This window comes from Cheilinus undulatus, linkage group 16 (assembly GCF_018320785.1).
Source record: "Cheilinus undulatus linkage group 16, ASM1832078v1, whole genome shotgun sequence".
NCBI classification, from domain to species: Eukaryota; Metazoa; Chordata; class Actinopteri; order Labriformes; family Labridae; genus Cheilinus; species Cheilinus undulatus.
Genome location: NC_054880.1, coordinates 22,005,783 through 22,021,200, shown reverse-complemented (window position 1 = coordinate 22,021,200; position 15,418 = coordinate 22,005,783). Strand labels below are relative to the sequence as shown.

The window sequence follows — 15,418 nt, the reverse complement described above, 5'->3', positions numbered from 1 at the left end:
GAGCGTCATATTTTGCTTATTTAGCATTTTCATACAGTTAGTTGTAAAAATGAATGTTGTATGAATGAAACAAATACAAAAGAACATGTTGAGGCTTCTTTTTGGCATTCATAGGGGAAATATTTTATATTTTTTATATAGTTTTTCTGTCCTCCAACCGAACAGGGGGCGCAGTGTAAAACACACCAACGAAAGTGTCCATCATCAAATGAACACTCAGCTGGCCCTCCACTAGTTTTTGACAACAACGACTCTGTCGACAATGTTCACATCTTGACTATTGGCCTAAAAGCTGACATAACTTCTTATTAGTCTGTTATTTTTTTGCTTTGGAGGTGTAAACAATGGAGCCGTCTGCGCCTAAAAGGTTAGTGTTCGTCTTACTGGTTTAAACGTGCTACAGAGCTATTTCTAGCTAGCTAAAATGCTAACGTAGGCGGTAGCCATCGTTCAGCTCGCTGATGCTAATTTAGTTAGCTGTACCGGTTTTGTGCCGAACTTTCCCTTTATTTTAAACAAGTCAAGACCAGAAATTACAAACTCAGCTTCTAAGTAGTTGCTTTTTTATCTTTAGTCAAGGTTCAAGTACAGCTTTGTAAACGTACTTTGTGCGTCCGCGTTACAGTTTGAACGTTAATCTCAAACATCAATCAACCCCATGATGTCCTTCACGACCTCATAATTATCAATAAACAACACTGGTATGCTTGTTTTAATAGTAGTCCGACAGAATTAATACAGAAACAGGCGTGTGTTTATAAGTATGATACATTAGGAAAAAAATGTATTTTAAGACTAAAATCTACCATTGTGTAGACCAAGAGTGCCATAATTCATTTTTGTGTGTTAATTTATCCTTTTAGCCGTGTGTAATTAACTATTAATGAAAACTGTAGCTGTGACGGGTCTATTTTCAGTCTTTAAAAATGAAGGAGTCAGAAAATACAATTCAAAGATTTTAGAAATGGACGTTTCTTTTTTGGGCACTTTTAAAACTTCACACCTCTTCAGGTATAAATTATCTACACATCTTCCATCATAAGCTGTAAAATCAGTTCTGATAAATAAACTGCCATATCTATATTACCAATTAACTCATAGTAAAATCTTGCTGGCGTTATTGTTGTCTTGCTTGCGGTCCATAAGATATATATATATATATATATATATATATATATATATATATATATATATATATATATCTTATATCTTCACATACATTATTAGTTTTTTATTTTTTAACTGAAGATAAAAGATCATAATGTGTGATTAATTGTTATTTTCCATTTTTACAGCAAATTGAAAAAGCTGAGTGAAGACAGTTTGACCAAACAACCAGAGGAAGTGTTTGATGTACTAGAGAAACTGGGTGAAGGGTAAGAATTTTTTGACGCAACTTACTGAAAAGTCATCGATCATATTCCAGACTAGTCTGAATTCTTTAAGGACCTGTTAAAATCAAATTGATAAAATAAACACTGGACTAAAAGCTACGTTACTTCTGTGTCTTTAGATCCTATGGCAGTGTGTTCAAAGCCATCCATAAGGAGTCGGGTCAGGTGGTGGCCATCAAGCAGGTTCCTGTGGAGTCTGACCTACAGGAGATCATCAAGGAGATTTCTATCATGCAGCAATGTGACAGGTTAGGAAAGAGCACAGATTTTCCAGCACACAACTTAACTTCATATAGTCAATGATATAACATCATAAGTTTAAAAGTCATATCTGCCCTATGGTCACTTGTCGGAAGTTTGAATATACAGTCATAAGCTGCAGCCTGTGCAGAGTTCTGACATCTCAGTCAGCGAGGTTTCTCACTTCTTCTGTTTCCTGTTTGAAATGAAACTTTTCTCTTCTCCTTTGATAACTGCTCTGTTCTGCTTTTCATGGCAGCCCTTACGTAGTGAAGTATTATGGCAGCTACTTCAAGAACACAGACCTGTGGATTGTTATGGAGTACTGCGGAGCTGGGTCAGTCTCTGACATCATCAGACTACGCAACAAGACGGTGAATGCTTCCAGAGAATTAAAGTTGTGCTACAATAGTGAACCTCAAATAATCAAGAAAATATATATATTTGTGATGATGTATTTTTGAGGTAGGGGAAATTGGGAAGAGTGAATTGGGAATGACATGCAGTGAAGAAGCTGCAGGCCAGGCTTGAGGCCAGCTGCAGAAAGATTGCAGAGTAGGTCCTTAGCTTAAGACAGTGGATTAGTCCTTGCAGAATTGATCTAGCTGTCCAGGAGTGTTCTGATTTAATGTGATTGTGACTTAACTAGCAGTAATATTGACTTCAGTATAAAAAATACATCAAGGCATACCCATGTCAACAAATTTGACTACTTAGTTCTTCTAGAATCTCATTTAATCTAATTGTTTTGTCTTTTTCTTGTTGCATCAGTTGACAGAGGATGAGATTGCCACTATTCTGAAGTCAACACTGAAGGGTCTTGAATACCTTCACTTCATGAGAAAGATCCATCGGGACATCAAGGCGGGAAACATCCTCCTCAACACAGAGGGACACGCCAAACTGGCAGACTTTGGAGTTGCTGGACAACTAACGGTAACAATGAAGCTATGTGTTGTGTGTTTGTCATTGCCATTCAGTATTTTGAATCACATTATCAGTCTGAAAAGTTCTCAAGATGATACCAGTGTTGTTTTTGTCTCTAAAGGACACAATGGCAAAGAGAAACACTGTGATTGGTACTCCATTCTGGATGGCTCCAGAGGTGATCCAGGAGATTGGTTACAACTGTGTGGCTGACATCTGGTCTCTAGGCATCACATCCATAGAGATGGCAGAGGGCAAACCTCCCTATGCTGACATCCATCCCATGAGAGTGAGTGTAAACTTGGTTAATGATGACATAGGGGGTTATAACCACTCAGCTCCTGAAGAACACACAGTTGGGATGATGTTCTGTGATGTTTTTTCATAGGCTATCTTCATGATCCCAACCAACCCTCCTCCAACATTCAGGAAGCCGGAGCTTTGGTCTGATGAATTCACAGACTTTGTGAAGAAGTGTCTGGTCAAAAATCCAGAGCAGAGAGCGACCGCAACCCAGCTCCTGCAGGTTTAACATGGAGCACACACTCACAAACACTGTGTAAGAAAGCGATAAACACTTTTTCAAAAAATGTATTTATATATTTGTTTACTTTTATGAATGCCCAGCACCCGTTCATCAGCCAAGCCAAGCCAGTCACAATCTTGAGAGACCTGATCACTGAAGCCATGGAGATGAAAGCCAAGAGGCAGCAGGAGCAGCAGAGAGAGCTAGAGGAGGAGGACGACAACTCTGTAATTACATTTACTGGACAATAACAACATTTAGATTTGACCTTTTTTTTTTAACACACAGACAATGTGATCAAACATCCTGTTTTATCCAGGAGGAGGAGACTGAGGTGGACTCTCACACTATGGTAAAATCAGGCTCTGAAGGTGCAGGAACCATGCGAGCCACAAGCACCATGAGCGATGGGGCGCAGACCATGATTGAACACGGCAGCACCATGCTGGAGTCAGACCTCGGCACCATGGTCATCAACAGTGATGATGATGAAGAGGAGGAGGAAGACCAAGGATCCATGAGGAGTGAGACGACACATTAATCTCTTGATATGTAAAACTGATGTGATTGAAACACTGATGTCGATGTTTCTGTGGCTGACTAGACTTAGAATCTTTTCAGTAGGGTCTGATTTGACATTTCAGTGTAAGGTTTCAAATATTCAAATGGCAGGAATGGGATTCCTCTCTATGGAGTCTAGACAGTGGTGGTGTTGATGAGGGATGCAGGATCAGATGAGGAGTAGACTTCTGAGAATCTGGAACTGGAAACCAACGAAAGGCTTAGATAAGGGGACTGAGGTATGCAGGATGAGATGAGCAGAAGACCTCTGTGGATCTGAACCAGATGCTGATTAATTGAATGAAGGTGGCTGGGGTGGAGGAGGGTTGTAGCGTCCACGCTGAAACATCAGGATGGCTTCAAAAGAAAGGGTGGCAGATTTAGAATAAGACAGGGGCATGATGATTGGTCAAACAAGGTTGTGCAGAATCTGATTAGCTTAGTACTTTAGAGAGTGAACTGTAACCACCCATAATGAGCTGATCACCAGAGCAGGAAGAGAGAAAGAATAAAAGAAGGGAGAGATGTGAACAAGCGGTGACTAATGAATAAGTCAAAATAGTCTTCCTGCTTGATCTTTTGCTAAGCTCCATTTGAACTGATGAAGGAATTTAGACAGCTAGTTAGCTAAAGTTAGCATCTGCTTTGCTCTCTGTCCAGGTAACCCTGTTAGAGATCTATTATTTGCCTTCATGCTTAAAGCTTGAAGGTGGACAAAACATAATTATAACATTTAGGGCCTGCATCAACAGGGGCTGTGCCCCCCCCAAAATGGAGTTCAGCATTGTTGGCACAAAGTGCACGGAGCACTAAAATGCTCTTGGTGCCAGCTGTTTTTTGTTCCTTTGCACACAGCACCTGGTGAACAGTCAACATTAAATGATCGTTTGTAGACTTCTTTATAAACTGTACTGAGGTTTGTCCTGCATTGCTCTGTGTAAAATTAATCAGTGGTTAGAAAAGGAAACAACAGAAAGTCATCAGATAAAATGCCTGTTGTCTGACACTTTTAAAGTGATGATTTGAATTTGAATTTTGAACTGTCAGATCCAGCTGTTTCATTCACAAAGTAAAACACAACCAATTTCCTCATCTTCAGGGCATGCCACCCCCCAACAGCCGCTTCGCCCGTCCTTCATGGATTACTTTGACAAGCAGGATTCCAACAAGGCCGCCCAGCAGCAGGAGAATTACAATCACAACCAGCCCCAGGAGCAGCCTGGCTACCACATCCAGTCCAAAAACGTCTTCCCTGATAATTGGAAGGTTCCTCAGGACGGAGACTTTGACTTTGTGAGTAACATCTTCCATCTTTATTAGTCAAAATAGAAAAACAGAAGTGGAAATTAAATATGACTTATGCCCTTTTTCCTTTGTGTGTGTTTCCTTTGTGCTGCACTGCAGCATCCAAAATGTATTGTTTCTAAAGCAACAACCCTCACAGTCACTCTGGTGAAGTGATTTGTTTCTAAGTTACTGTTTAATCGAGCTGTCTCTACTTGAAGGAAAGTGTTGCACATTTACTGTTTTTTCTGTCTCTTTATTGTCACGATAAAGGATGATATTAGGCTGTATGATTCCAGCATGAGGGCGAGTCATCACTTCACTTAAAGTTTTTTTGTCATTTGTGTGTGCTTGGATCCTCAGCTGAAGAACTTGGATTTTGAGGAGCTTCAGATGCGATTGAGTGCCTTGGATCCTATGATGGAACGGGAGATTGAGGAGCTCAGGCAGCGCTACACCGCTAAGAGGCAGCCCATCCTTGATGCCATGGATGCAAAGAAGAGAAGACAACAGAACTTCTAAGTGTTTCCCTCTCCCAAAGCCACCATCACCACAAAACTTGTGTCACATTGACTCAGAAGAGTAAAGAAGACGTAACTGTCTCTGTTGGAACCCCGCTGCTGTTCTGACTGACTGCTAACTGACCTCTTAATGAAGTTACAGGCTTCTGTCACTCTCCATCTTGGCTCTGGGAATCTACACTCATCTGCCTTGTTTCTAAAATACATCTGGATGCTGTTTCTCCATTTTATATCTTAAATTTGCTTCTATGGCTCCTGCAAAGTTGCTCTCTGGTGAATGATGCTCAGGATTGCAGCCAAAGCAAAAACATACGCTCTGGAGTTCCCCTTTTCCAAATGAAATGACGTTTGTTGCTCACTGAAAAGCTTCAGGGAATCCCCATCAACATAAAAGAAGCCTGTCTACTCCTCACAGTAACAGCAGTGTGATCAGCTGGTCAGTGACTCGTGGTGTTTGTTCCTCGGACTTGTGTGTAAATATGTAGAGCTTAGTTTGAAAACACCTTTGACAAAAAGCTGTGGAGGCTCATCCATGACCAAAGACAATCACAATGATGTTTAAGTTGAGAATGCCTTAAAATATTTGAAGCCTGGTTTTCAAAATAAGCAATGTAGTAAAACAACCAAGTCGTCGCATAGTCAGATGCATTTCCATGCTTGGAGAGGGGTTAGAAATAAAGAGAGGAAATCTAGAAAAAGTACAGAAAAGATGAAAACAGTGAAGTAGACTGATCGATAGTGCATGCTTTCAGTCCTTGGTGGATCAGCAATTTGTGAGCATTTTTCATTGTCTTAAAGGTTATTTTTCAATTCAAGTTTGACATCTGAGGCTTCTTTAAACATCCAGGTTACTGTCTCTGTTCTTCTTAGTGCCTAATTCATACATTTATTTACTGCTCTCAACTAAAAAAGCCATTATCACACATGTACTCCTAAAAATTGATATCATAGCTTAATGTGTTTGGACAGACTGGTAGTGGGAAAATGTATTCTTGTGAACAGAAAAGAGTAGCAGGGAGAATAGAAGGAGCCTCTTTACCTGAACAAATTGGTCATGCAAACAACTAGGGAGTCAAACCAGGAGAAAATCAGTTTGTTTCTTTGTTTGGCTGTTTGTGTTTACACATGTAGCTCACCTGAATATATTATTTAGGGGTTTTTGTGCGTTTGTGTTAAGGGCTCAACACTACATGAGTCAAAACCCTAGCTTGATTTGACAAAATGATCCATTTTACTCACAAAAAACAAGAGGCATCTGTTGCAGACCTCTACAGTGGGGCAACCTTGACCATGGGGTGGGAAGTGATTTACTAACCCTTGTTTTTTTCCTTAGTTTGTGGTGTGTTATTTTTAGTTTTATCCTCCACCTTCTTACCCTAATACTAACCTTAAGGTTTTGGGTGCCTAAACCTACTCCTCTTTGGGGTTTCCTTTGTTTGTGTTATGAATTTAAATGTATCCCCCTCAGTAAATTTTTGATTTGATAGAATTCTGCTGTTGTGAAAAATACCCACTTACATCATTCAGTACGTCATTCTGGTTCTGTCTTGGGTAATGTGCGTCACTTCCCGACCCGTGGTCGAGGTCACCCCACCATAGAGGTCTGCAGCCAGATCCTCTTAGCAAAAAACAAGGTTACACCTGAACTCATTCCTAAACTTAAAAACATATGTTTCCATAAAAGCAAAAACATTCCAAAATATTGTTTGATTTTTTCATGTCTCTGGAGTCTTTAAAACCTCAATTGTCTGTAATTATTTCAAACTTTGATTGACTTAAGTCAGATCAGAGGATGGAAGTGTACAGCTTTTTAAACAGATGTGCAGCCTGCTTTTACCCTAGACAGTGAAGAAAGCAACCAAAAAACCTAATAGTCCTCTATCAGTAGGACATGACTGATCACATTAACAGTTCATTCACTGAGCATTAAAACAACATCTTGTTAAGATGAAAAATACAAACATTAAACACTGCACACATCATCAAAAGAAAGCTATACAATCATCCTGACATCTATTGTTTGATTTTCAGTGATAGTCATCCAAGTAGGATTTTTCAGCCAATTCCCCCCTGCAGGTTGATTCATGTGTCCTCTATAATCCATTGGAATGAGTTATATTTACTTGTATTTGTGATATTATTAATGAAGGATTGAAGCTCTGATTACAACAGAATCTATAAAGGTGGGTTTTTGGTCTTAATACTTTATGGCTGTTATCAGATCTGTAACTCTTAAATAATGATGTCAATAGTTGCTTTTTTCTTCACAATTATGAATGTTGAAATGGAAACTGACTGACCAGCTGATGATGTGTCTCTTCATGAAGGATTTTTTAAAAATTCACAAATGTATTGGCAATGACCCTATGAATGAATTTTATTTTGAAAAAATCTGTTCACAGGTTGCTGTTACACATGAATGTTAATATGCAGTATTGATGGTGTGGTTCAGCCCACACGCACTGCATATTAATCTATCATCAAAATATTAATGTAATCTTATAAAGAAGACCTGTTACATTGTCACACCTGGTTGACAATTTTGGTAAGCTGAGCCAATGTTTTAACCTCATCAATCCAATCATGCTACAATCAGTACTAGTCCACACTTGTCTGTTTTTGTTTGAGTCTGATTTTATTTCTCTGTTACATCATAAATCATTAACATTCTTTTATTCTGTCTTCATGAATTAAGTCTAAAGATCATTACTGACAAGCTTATTTATTATATGTTTGATTTGTTTACTTCTGACACTGGTTTAAATATGGTAGCTGAATTGGCTGTTTATATTTTTGCCACCGTTGTCAAATACGATGACTTGATTTCTGTGTGTTTTAGACTATGCATGTTTATAATTACGTTTGCTATTTAGTGGAATGCTATTATTGTATTAACTGCACAGGTAAGAGTACTGTTAATAAGGAAGCTGTGTTTTCAGCTTTAAATGAAACGACTTGCTTTGTACGATAAATAAGTCCCATTGTTGAGAATCTGCCATAATATGTATAGTTATAAATCAGTCTGACATATAGCAATATGATTTTAATTTCATGTATTTCACTATTCTGCTTCATAACGACTTGAGGGTGTAGAGTGGAATGTAAGCATTTATGTTTGAACCACTTAATTTATTATATTTTGTTTGTAATACTTTATAACGTTTTGCAAAAGTGCAAAAAATAATAAAAGTTACTTACAGCTAACCATTACTGCAGTAAAATGTTTTTATCTTATCTCTTATTTCACAACAAGAGCTTTGAACCTCCGTCTCTGCCTCAATTGCTGTAAAAACCATTATGAATGGCCACCTGTTATACCGTAAATCTTCTCATAAAGGCGCAAACAATTTTCCTTTTCTATTCCATTGCTCTTTCAGTTTCTCCCAAAAAAATGTGGTGTGCGCTTGTTGACAGATTTTACGGCAGTAACTGTTTCTCTTTCCAGAAGTTGTTGCAAAACCGCTACAGCATTCACAGCGATTCTGAAGAGAGGAAACGTTGGGAGAAAAAAATATCCGAAACATGTCTGCGCTCATCAGAAGAATCATCAACACTACATCTGCTCCGGCTGCCATCGGCCCTTACAGGTAAGAAACCGTAAGAAACCCAATACTAAAGCATATTTACTATAATAGTGACACGTGGGGTGCTTTTACTTGCTCTTACATATAAGTTAGAGTTAACAGGACTCACGAGGGCAGTCCAGTATAAATTAAGGGGTGGGACTTAGAGTTCATTGATCTCACCTGCTAGTCTTGACCCCATAAAATAGAGACAAAGATTTTATTCTTAGAGGAGCAGTCGCAGAGTAGAAATCTCGTGCAGCAGACTTGAAATGGCAGCTATCCGTCGACAAATCCCCTATACACCAAAAGCCCCTGTCAGACAGGGAATATACAGGTAAGAGTTAAAGTTCACTGAATTGATGCTTCTTGACGTTAAATATCATTTAAACTTAAAATAATAAAACCATGCTCTTCTTTACTGATAGCTAATTTAAACTAAGAAAACATACTACAAGTCGCGAAATTAGATAGCTATACAGAAAATTATATAGTTTTTATGACGTTTAATTAACATTTCACAGTTTAACGTGTTGAGGGGTGTCTCTGCTTTGACCAATCGGCTATCAGTGGGCGGAGCTACCTCAGACAATGAATGAATGGTCACTGGTTATCAGGAATTCAAGGCAAAATGCCCTTTAATCCACTTCAACAAGGTCCTTCATCCTGTATAAGAGGGATTGTTTTTCTGTTCAGGTGCCTGAAAAAAATCACTGCATAATTTTATTAACATATCCATGCAAAATGCTCTACAATGAGAGGACAGTTAAATACCACTATTGATGAGTTAATATGATAGATTAGAAAGGAGCAGTTTTATCCAACAAAATGTGTTTTTTTTATTTTTTATTTTTTTCTTGGGGGTGATAATGAAAATATTGCCTTGTACATCTATTTCTTAAGACAAAAAAATTCAAAGGAATCCCCTGCACACTGTGTGCAAAAAAAGTTGCATATAAATACCTTTTTTGTGCAAGATGGACAAGTGTGTAGGAGATTCCTTTAAATTTTTGGGAGGTCATTGTATACCTTTATTCATAGAGGAGGACAGTGGATAGTCAAGCAAAGATGAGTGGAGAGAGACACAGGGCGCCTCTTAACCACTAGACCATCTGTCCCCCAGATTATACTTTTTTTTAATTAAAAGATCAGCAGGTTTTTGCTGTTTGTTTAGGTTTGATTGTTCAATCATTAGAAGTTTATTGAGTATTCCTCACTAAATATAAAATCAGGTTTGAAATGCTGTTGTGTAACTACCGTGCGTTTTTCTTCTTCAGCCAGTCAGTGGTTGTGGACAGAACGATGTACATCTCAGGTCAGCTGGGACTGGATGTGGCTTCTGGTCAGCTGGTAGACGGAGGAGTGCAGGCCCAAGCCAAACAGGTAATAATGATGATGACAGTAGATCACCAAACATGTTTTGTAACATCTGCCTAATATTTATGTTGGCTGAGTGCCTGTAAATCTAAATCCAGACCACCAGAGAAAGGATCCTTAATACAGATGAACTAGAGAAGCGCAGGTGTGAGATTCCCAAAGTCTATTTTGATAAGTGTCAGACAGCACTGTCCAGTTTCTTTCAATTATTGAGCTGAAAGTATGCATCAAACTAATTTGTTTCAATGACAGTACAAGAAACTTTGGCAATATTTCATTTATTTTAATCATATCTATATTTTTTCTGTGCTTAAGAGATTTTCACAAATAAAAATTAAGATAAGATATTCCTTTATTAGTCCCACAAGGGGAAATTACAAAAAATTCAAAGTTTTAACAGATGTTCAGCAACAAACACCATTAAATAAGTAGTCTCAACAGTATGGGGAAAATCTATAAACCATTAAAACTTGGGACGGACTAAAACTTTTTTAACTGGATATTGAGAAATGTTAACATTATTTGTTGAAAATAAAAACTGAAAGCACGAGCTGACATATTGATCAAATGTGTCTCTCATCTTTCAGGCTCTCATCAATATGGGGGAGATCCTTAAAGCTGCTGGCTGTGACTACACCAATGGTGAGATCTCAGGAACTCTTTATGATTTAACTGCAGCTTTTTACATATGTTTGAATGACTTGCATGTTTAAACTCACTAACAGAGTCATTTCTCTGGTTTCAGTGGTGAAGACGACAGTGCTGCTTGCTGATATCAAAGATTTTAACAGCGTCAACGATGTCTACAAAACATGTAAGGCCATACTTTGTCATTTATTCATTTATTTCCTGTCTTAAATATTTGAATAATTTACATTTAACACGTATCTTCCTGTTTTAAGATTGTGAAATAATGCTTTATGTCTTACTTGTATTATTTTAAGTGTGTAATACAGCCACATGGGGGCGCCATGTAACCAAACAGCCAGGACACCAGTAGAAACTGCATCATAGGTGTAGCCCTCAGTCCCTTTTTGTCAAGTTCATCAACATTGTTGGTGATTAATTTGTACCTTTTTCATGCTTAATAACCTTAAGCAAAGATCTAAAAGTTTAGAAACTTTAACAGCACTGGGTGAAAGCTTCATGATGAGTAGTGTGTGTGGAGAGGAAGTTTAAAAGTAAATCTGTTTGGGCTTCTTTGCAGTGTAAATATGACCTGAGACATGCTGTCCTTATATGCAGCTCATATCTATGACTCATGGACTGGGCCAGCAGAATCAATCAAGAATTGTATTTATTATAACAATTACCCAGTTTTCAAGTACTTACAAACATCATTGTTAATCTAGAAGTAAAAATAAAGAATGACATTTACTGAATAATAATTCTGCTTTCTTTTGGCTGAAAAAATGAATACATTTTTTCATTGGAAGGTTTAAAAGCAAACTGTTATGGTCTTGCATATCATTTGCAGTTTCTATGAAATACTGCTTTAGACTCACTGACTGTGTAGTCTTGGTGGCGTTTTGAGAAAAAATGATGGGGTTCCCCATTTGAAGATGCTAACTCTACCTAACATTGGATCATTGCAGTAACAGACAAAGAGGTGGAGCTGAGGCAGTTCATAAACCTTCTGCAAACAGCTACAACATGTCTGTCAGTTAAATCAGCCACACCCTGACTTTGAAAATGCATGCCTAATTCTTAGCCTCTACATAGACAAAACATGAGCCCAAGAAAAAAATGTTTTTACCCTTAGAGAAATAGAAATATTGAAGAGAAAACTGTTTTAGTAGGCTCTAGGTTTGTGTGGGTGGTGAAAATCCTCAAAAGTGCTTTCAAGGTAATTTCAGATATAGTGCTTGAAATTGTTTTTATTGTTTTCCTTATGAAAAATACAGCTATATGATTGAACAGTTTGCTTATTAGAGATAATTAGAATTATAAAATAAGTTTGAAAATATGTCAGGGAGTTGTTTACATGAAAAATAATCAAATAATTGTAGGAAAAAGCACAGTTTGTACCTAACAATATCAGGCAGTAACAGTAAACTTGAGATGTAAGTCAGCATTTTTCATTGATCAACACATTCACATTTGATGAGGAGAAAATTGAAAAATGATTGAAAATGATTTTATTAGATTTGTTTAGGATTCCTTTTAATTTCGCATGCAACTATACACTGCTATTATAAAACACAATTTTGGTTATTAATAGCATTACATCTATTTAGCATTATAATGAAGGGGAAATTATTTTTTTAAGCATGCATTTACTTTATCTGCATACAATGGACCTTGTAAGTGCTTGTAAAATCCTTGAATTTGACCTTGGAGAAAGTGGATGAACCCTGTAAGCGAATCATGTTCATTCAATGTTGATTTTGCTCTAAAAGGGGAGATTTATCATGGGACATAATGGAAATTCCTCATTTTAGAGTCATACTTAAGTGGACTCCTGAGGACCTGCAGGATTTTCCAAATTAGCTTTATTTTTTCCTGCACTGGCAGATGCCTCATGGTTAAATTACAGACAATAAAATGATCTCCTATGATATTATGACTAATTCTGTGGCACATTCTGTGATCTGTACATGTGTTATTGTTAGAGTGTGCAGTGCCTCATGTTTCCCTGACATCCTTCAAAGAAATAACTGCTGACAGATGTATCAGTCACCTGACAGGCAGCCTCTGCTGTATGAACGCAGCCCGCCCTGCTCTGATCAGGCTTTTCCTCCTCCATCATAACAGACAGGTGTAACAGAGCTGCAGTGCCCAGCGAGTCGTAAATGGACACCGCTGTGCAGGCACACAAGTGTAACCCAACCCTCCCAGCAGGCTTTGCTGTGCCCCCCTGAGCTCCCACCTTGACTCTGCTAAACTCTAAAACTCATAAAGGGAACTTTTTCTGACCCTCAGGAAAGAGGATGCGTGCTCGCTGCAGTTACAGAAATCACAGGCTGCTTGCCAAGTCTTCAGGTAGCAGCAAAAATGTCCAACAAACATCAAAACACTGATTTTCATTGATTAGGAAACATGGACTAAAACTGATATACACAAGCCAATTAGGATAGTTAAACCTAGTAGGTATATAGATGGGTGTATCACAGGAGTCAGTTTTATTGAAGAAAAAAACTAAACCTATTGACTTTTAAAATATTTTTTCCATAAATAGCTGCAACTATGCATATGACTTTAAAATATGTAATAAAATGTGATTTTTTTCCTTCAGTTTTCACCAGTAACTTCCCTGCCAGAGCTGCATACCAAGTCGCTGCTCTTCCCAGAGTGAGTACAGACAGTCTCAGAGCTAAAACACCCTGCAGTACATATCGTTCACATACATCATTACACATGGGTGTGGTAGCTAGATGCATGCTCATTCATCCACGTAACACACTTTCCATCATCCATAAACAGTGGTAAATGAACTGATGAAATTTAATGTCATGTTAACAGTAAACAGAAAGTAACGAAGCTAGGCTAACTAACTACTAGATCTTGAATGGTTTGCATAAATCTCTAAAAACTTTAAATAGCCACCATAAAACAAGTTTGGATTGTCATTGAAAGTATTTTAGCATGTTAATTAGATGAACAGAATATAGAGTTTTTGCTCTGTAACTAAATTTCTTGAAGAATGATGATTCCTTAGTTCAGTAAAAGTTGCACACCATCATACAGTGTATGCACTACAAAAACCTTTGTTTTGTGGATGAATTTCAAATGTAGGCAAAAGGCTTTTAAAACTGGTTTGTGCTTTGACCAAGCTAAGAATGCTTTGCAAGTAGCTATCGCAACAAACCAAGTAGGCCACTTTTAACAGCTTTTCTCAACTTTTTGAGTGCAGGTTTAGTTGAATTCAGCCCTTATTTCATAAGAAGTGACAAGTCATTGTCATCTCGGAGTACATCGGGCCCAATGATGAGTCCTTAGTGCCTAAAACTAATGCACATGACAGTGTAACAGTAGTGTCTTTCTCTGCTGAAGAATGTTTAATTTTAATGTCTCTGTTATCAACATTTCTCATGTGTCCTTACTTTCTCCTCAGGGTGGTCTGGTGGAAATTGAGGCAGTTGCTGTTCTTGGTCCTCTCTCGGACTCCTGACTAGCTGGCCACCTCCCGAACAAACTGTAGTCACGTAACCATTAAATGACCTTAATAGTTGTACAATGGAAGTCTTGTTGTTTTTCCTGATGACAAACTAAAGACCAAGAGAAAGCAAAAAAAAAGGAGCACCCTCCAAACAATAAACCTCTTAAAGTTCACAACAAAAACACTCACTGGAAAACGAGATGCCAGTACTCAAAAAATGTCATTTTAAGCATTTTTAGTGAAGGAAGGCACAACAGACGTGTTTCAACTCGTGGTCTACTTCAACGCTGAAGAAAACCATGGGTTGAAACCCTTGCGTTGTGCCTTGCTTCAATAAAAATGCTTAAAAGGACTTTTTTTTTTTTTTTAAACTAAAAAGACCAAACCTGGATCTCGTCACATTTCTTTTTCAATGTTGTGAGGTAAATATAAAAACTAATGCTTCCTCTTGAAACTGTTGTTGTTTGATTGCACTTTTGAACTATTTCAGAAATTATTATTGATCAATAACCTGACATACTTGTAATGACACAAACATAATGGCTAAATAGCTAATCACTATCTGCACAACCAGCCTGATGTACCCTGGTTACTGTGCCAAACTCAGCTGACTCTTCTTGCAGTTTCCATGTTAACTATCTGCTGTTTTCCGCACCTCTTACTAATAAATTTCAAAATTTCAGCCAAATTTCTAATCCCAGGTTGATTATTCACCTTTAATAACCCATCTTCTGTGAACCTGTAGCAGACATACATCCATACATATTTATTACTCAGTTTTCCAGTGATGATTAAATACTGTGATGAGTTTTGTTTTTGATTTGTTGATTTATTTTTCTCTAGCTAATAATGTCTGTTTCCTTGAATTAATTTCTTGAGATCTCAAGAAAACAACTACTCATTCTCTGGAAAAGAAGCCTTGTTAT

General features: G+C 37.7%; 2 protein-coding genes across 3 annotated transcripts; both read left to right on the top strand.

The window, feature by feature from the left end:
- The first annotated feature begins 168 nt into the window (after positions 1 to 168).
- On the top strand, positions 169 to 8,657 carry stk3 (serine/threonine kinase 3 (STE20 homolog, yeast)). The gene is made up of 11 exons (XM_041808228.1): positions 169 to 367; positions 1,296 to 1,376; positions 1,514 to 1,642; positions 1,894 to 2,008; positions 2,406 to 2,570; positions 2,683 to 2,850; positions 2,950 to 3,087; positions 3,189 to 3,314; positions 3,407 to 3,611; positions 4,748 to 4,941; positions 5,296 to 8,657. Exons 1-11 carry the CDS (start codon positions 345 to 347, stop codon positions 5,452 to 5,454), a joined length of 1,503 nt encoding a protein of 500 aa, XP_041664162.1. The 5' UTR covers positions 169 to 344; the 3' UTR covers positions 5,455 to 8,657.
- A 228-nt stretch (positions 8,658 to 8,885) lies between these two features.
- On the top strand, positions 8,886 to 14,567 carry rida (reactive intermediate imine deaminase A homolog). 2 transcript variants are annotated; one of them, XM_041808230.1, is made up of 6 exons: positions 8,886 to 9,040; positions 10,294 to 10,399; positions 10,981 to 11,035; positions 11,139 to 11,207; positions 13,629 to 13,684; positions 14,448 to 14,567. In XM_041808230.1, exons 1-6 carry the CDS (start codon positions 8,976 to 8,978, stop codon positions 14,502 to 14,504), a joined length of 408 nt encoding a protein of 135 aa, XP_041664164.1. In that variant the 5' UTR covers positions 8,886 to 8,975; the 3' UTR covers positions 14,505 to 14,567. The 2 variants fall into 2 exon arrangements, with proteins under 2 accessions (XP_041664164.1, XP_041664163.1); XM_041808229.1 differs by lacking the exon at positions 8,886 to 9,040 and adding an exon at positions 9,197 to 9,353.
- Positions 14,568 to 15,418: the final 851 nt, after the last annotated feature.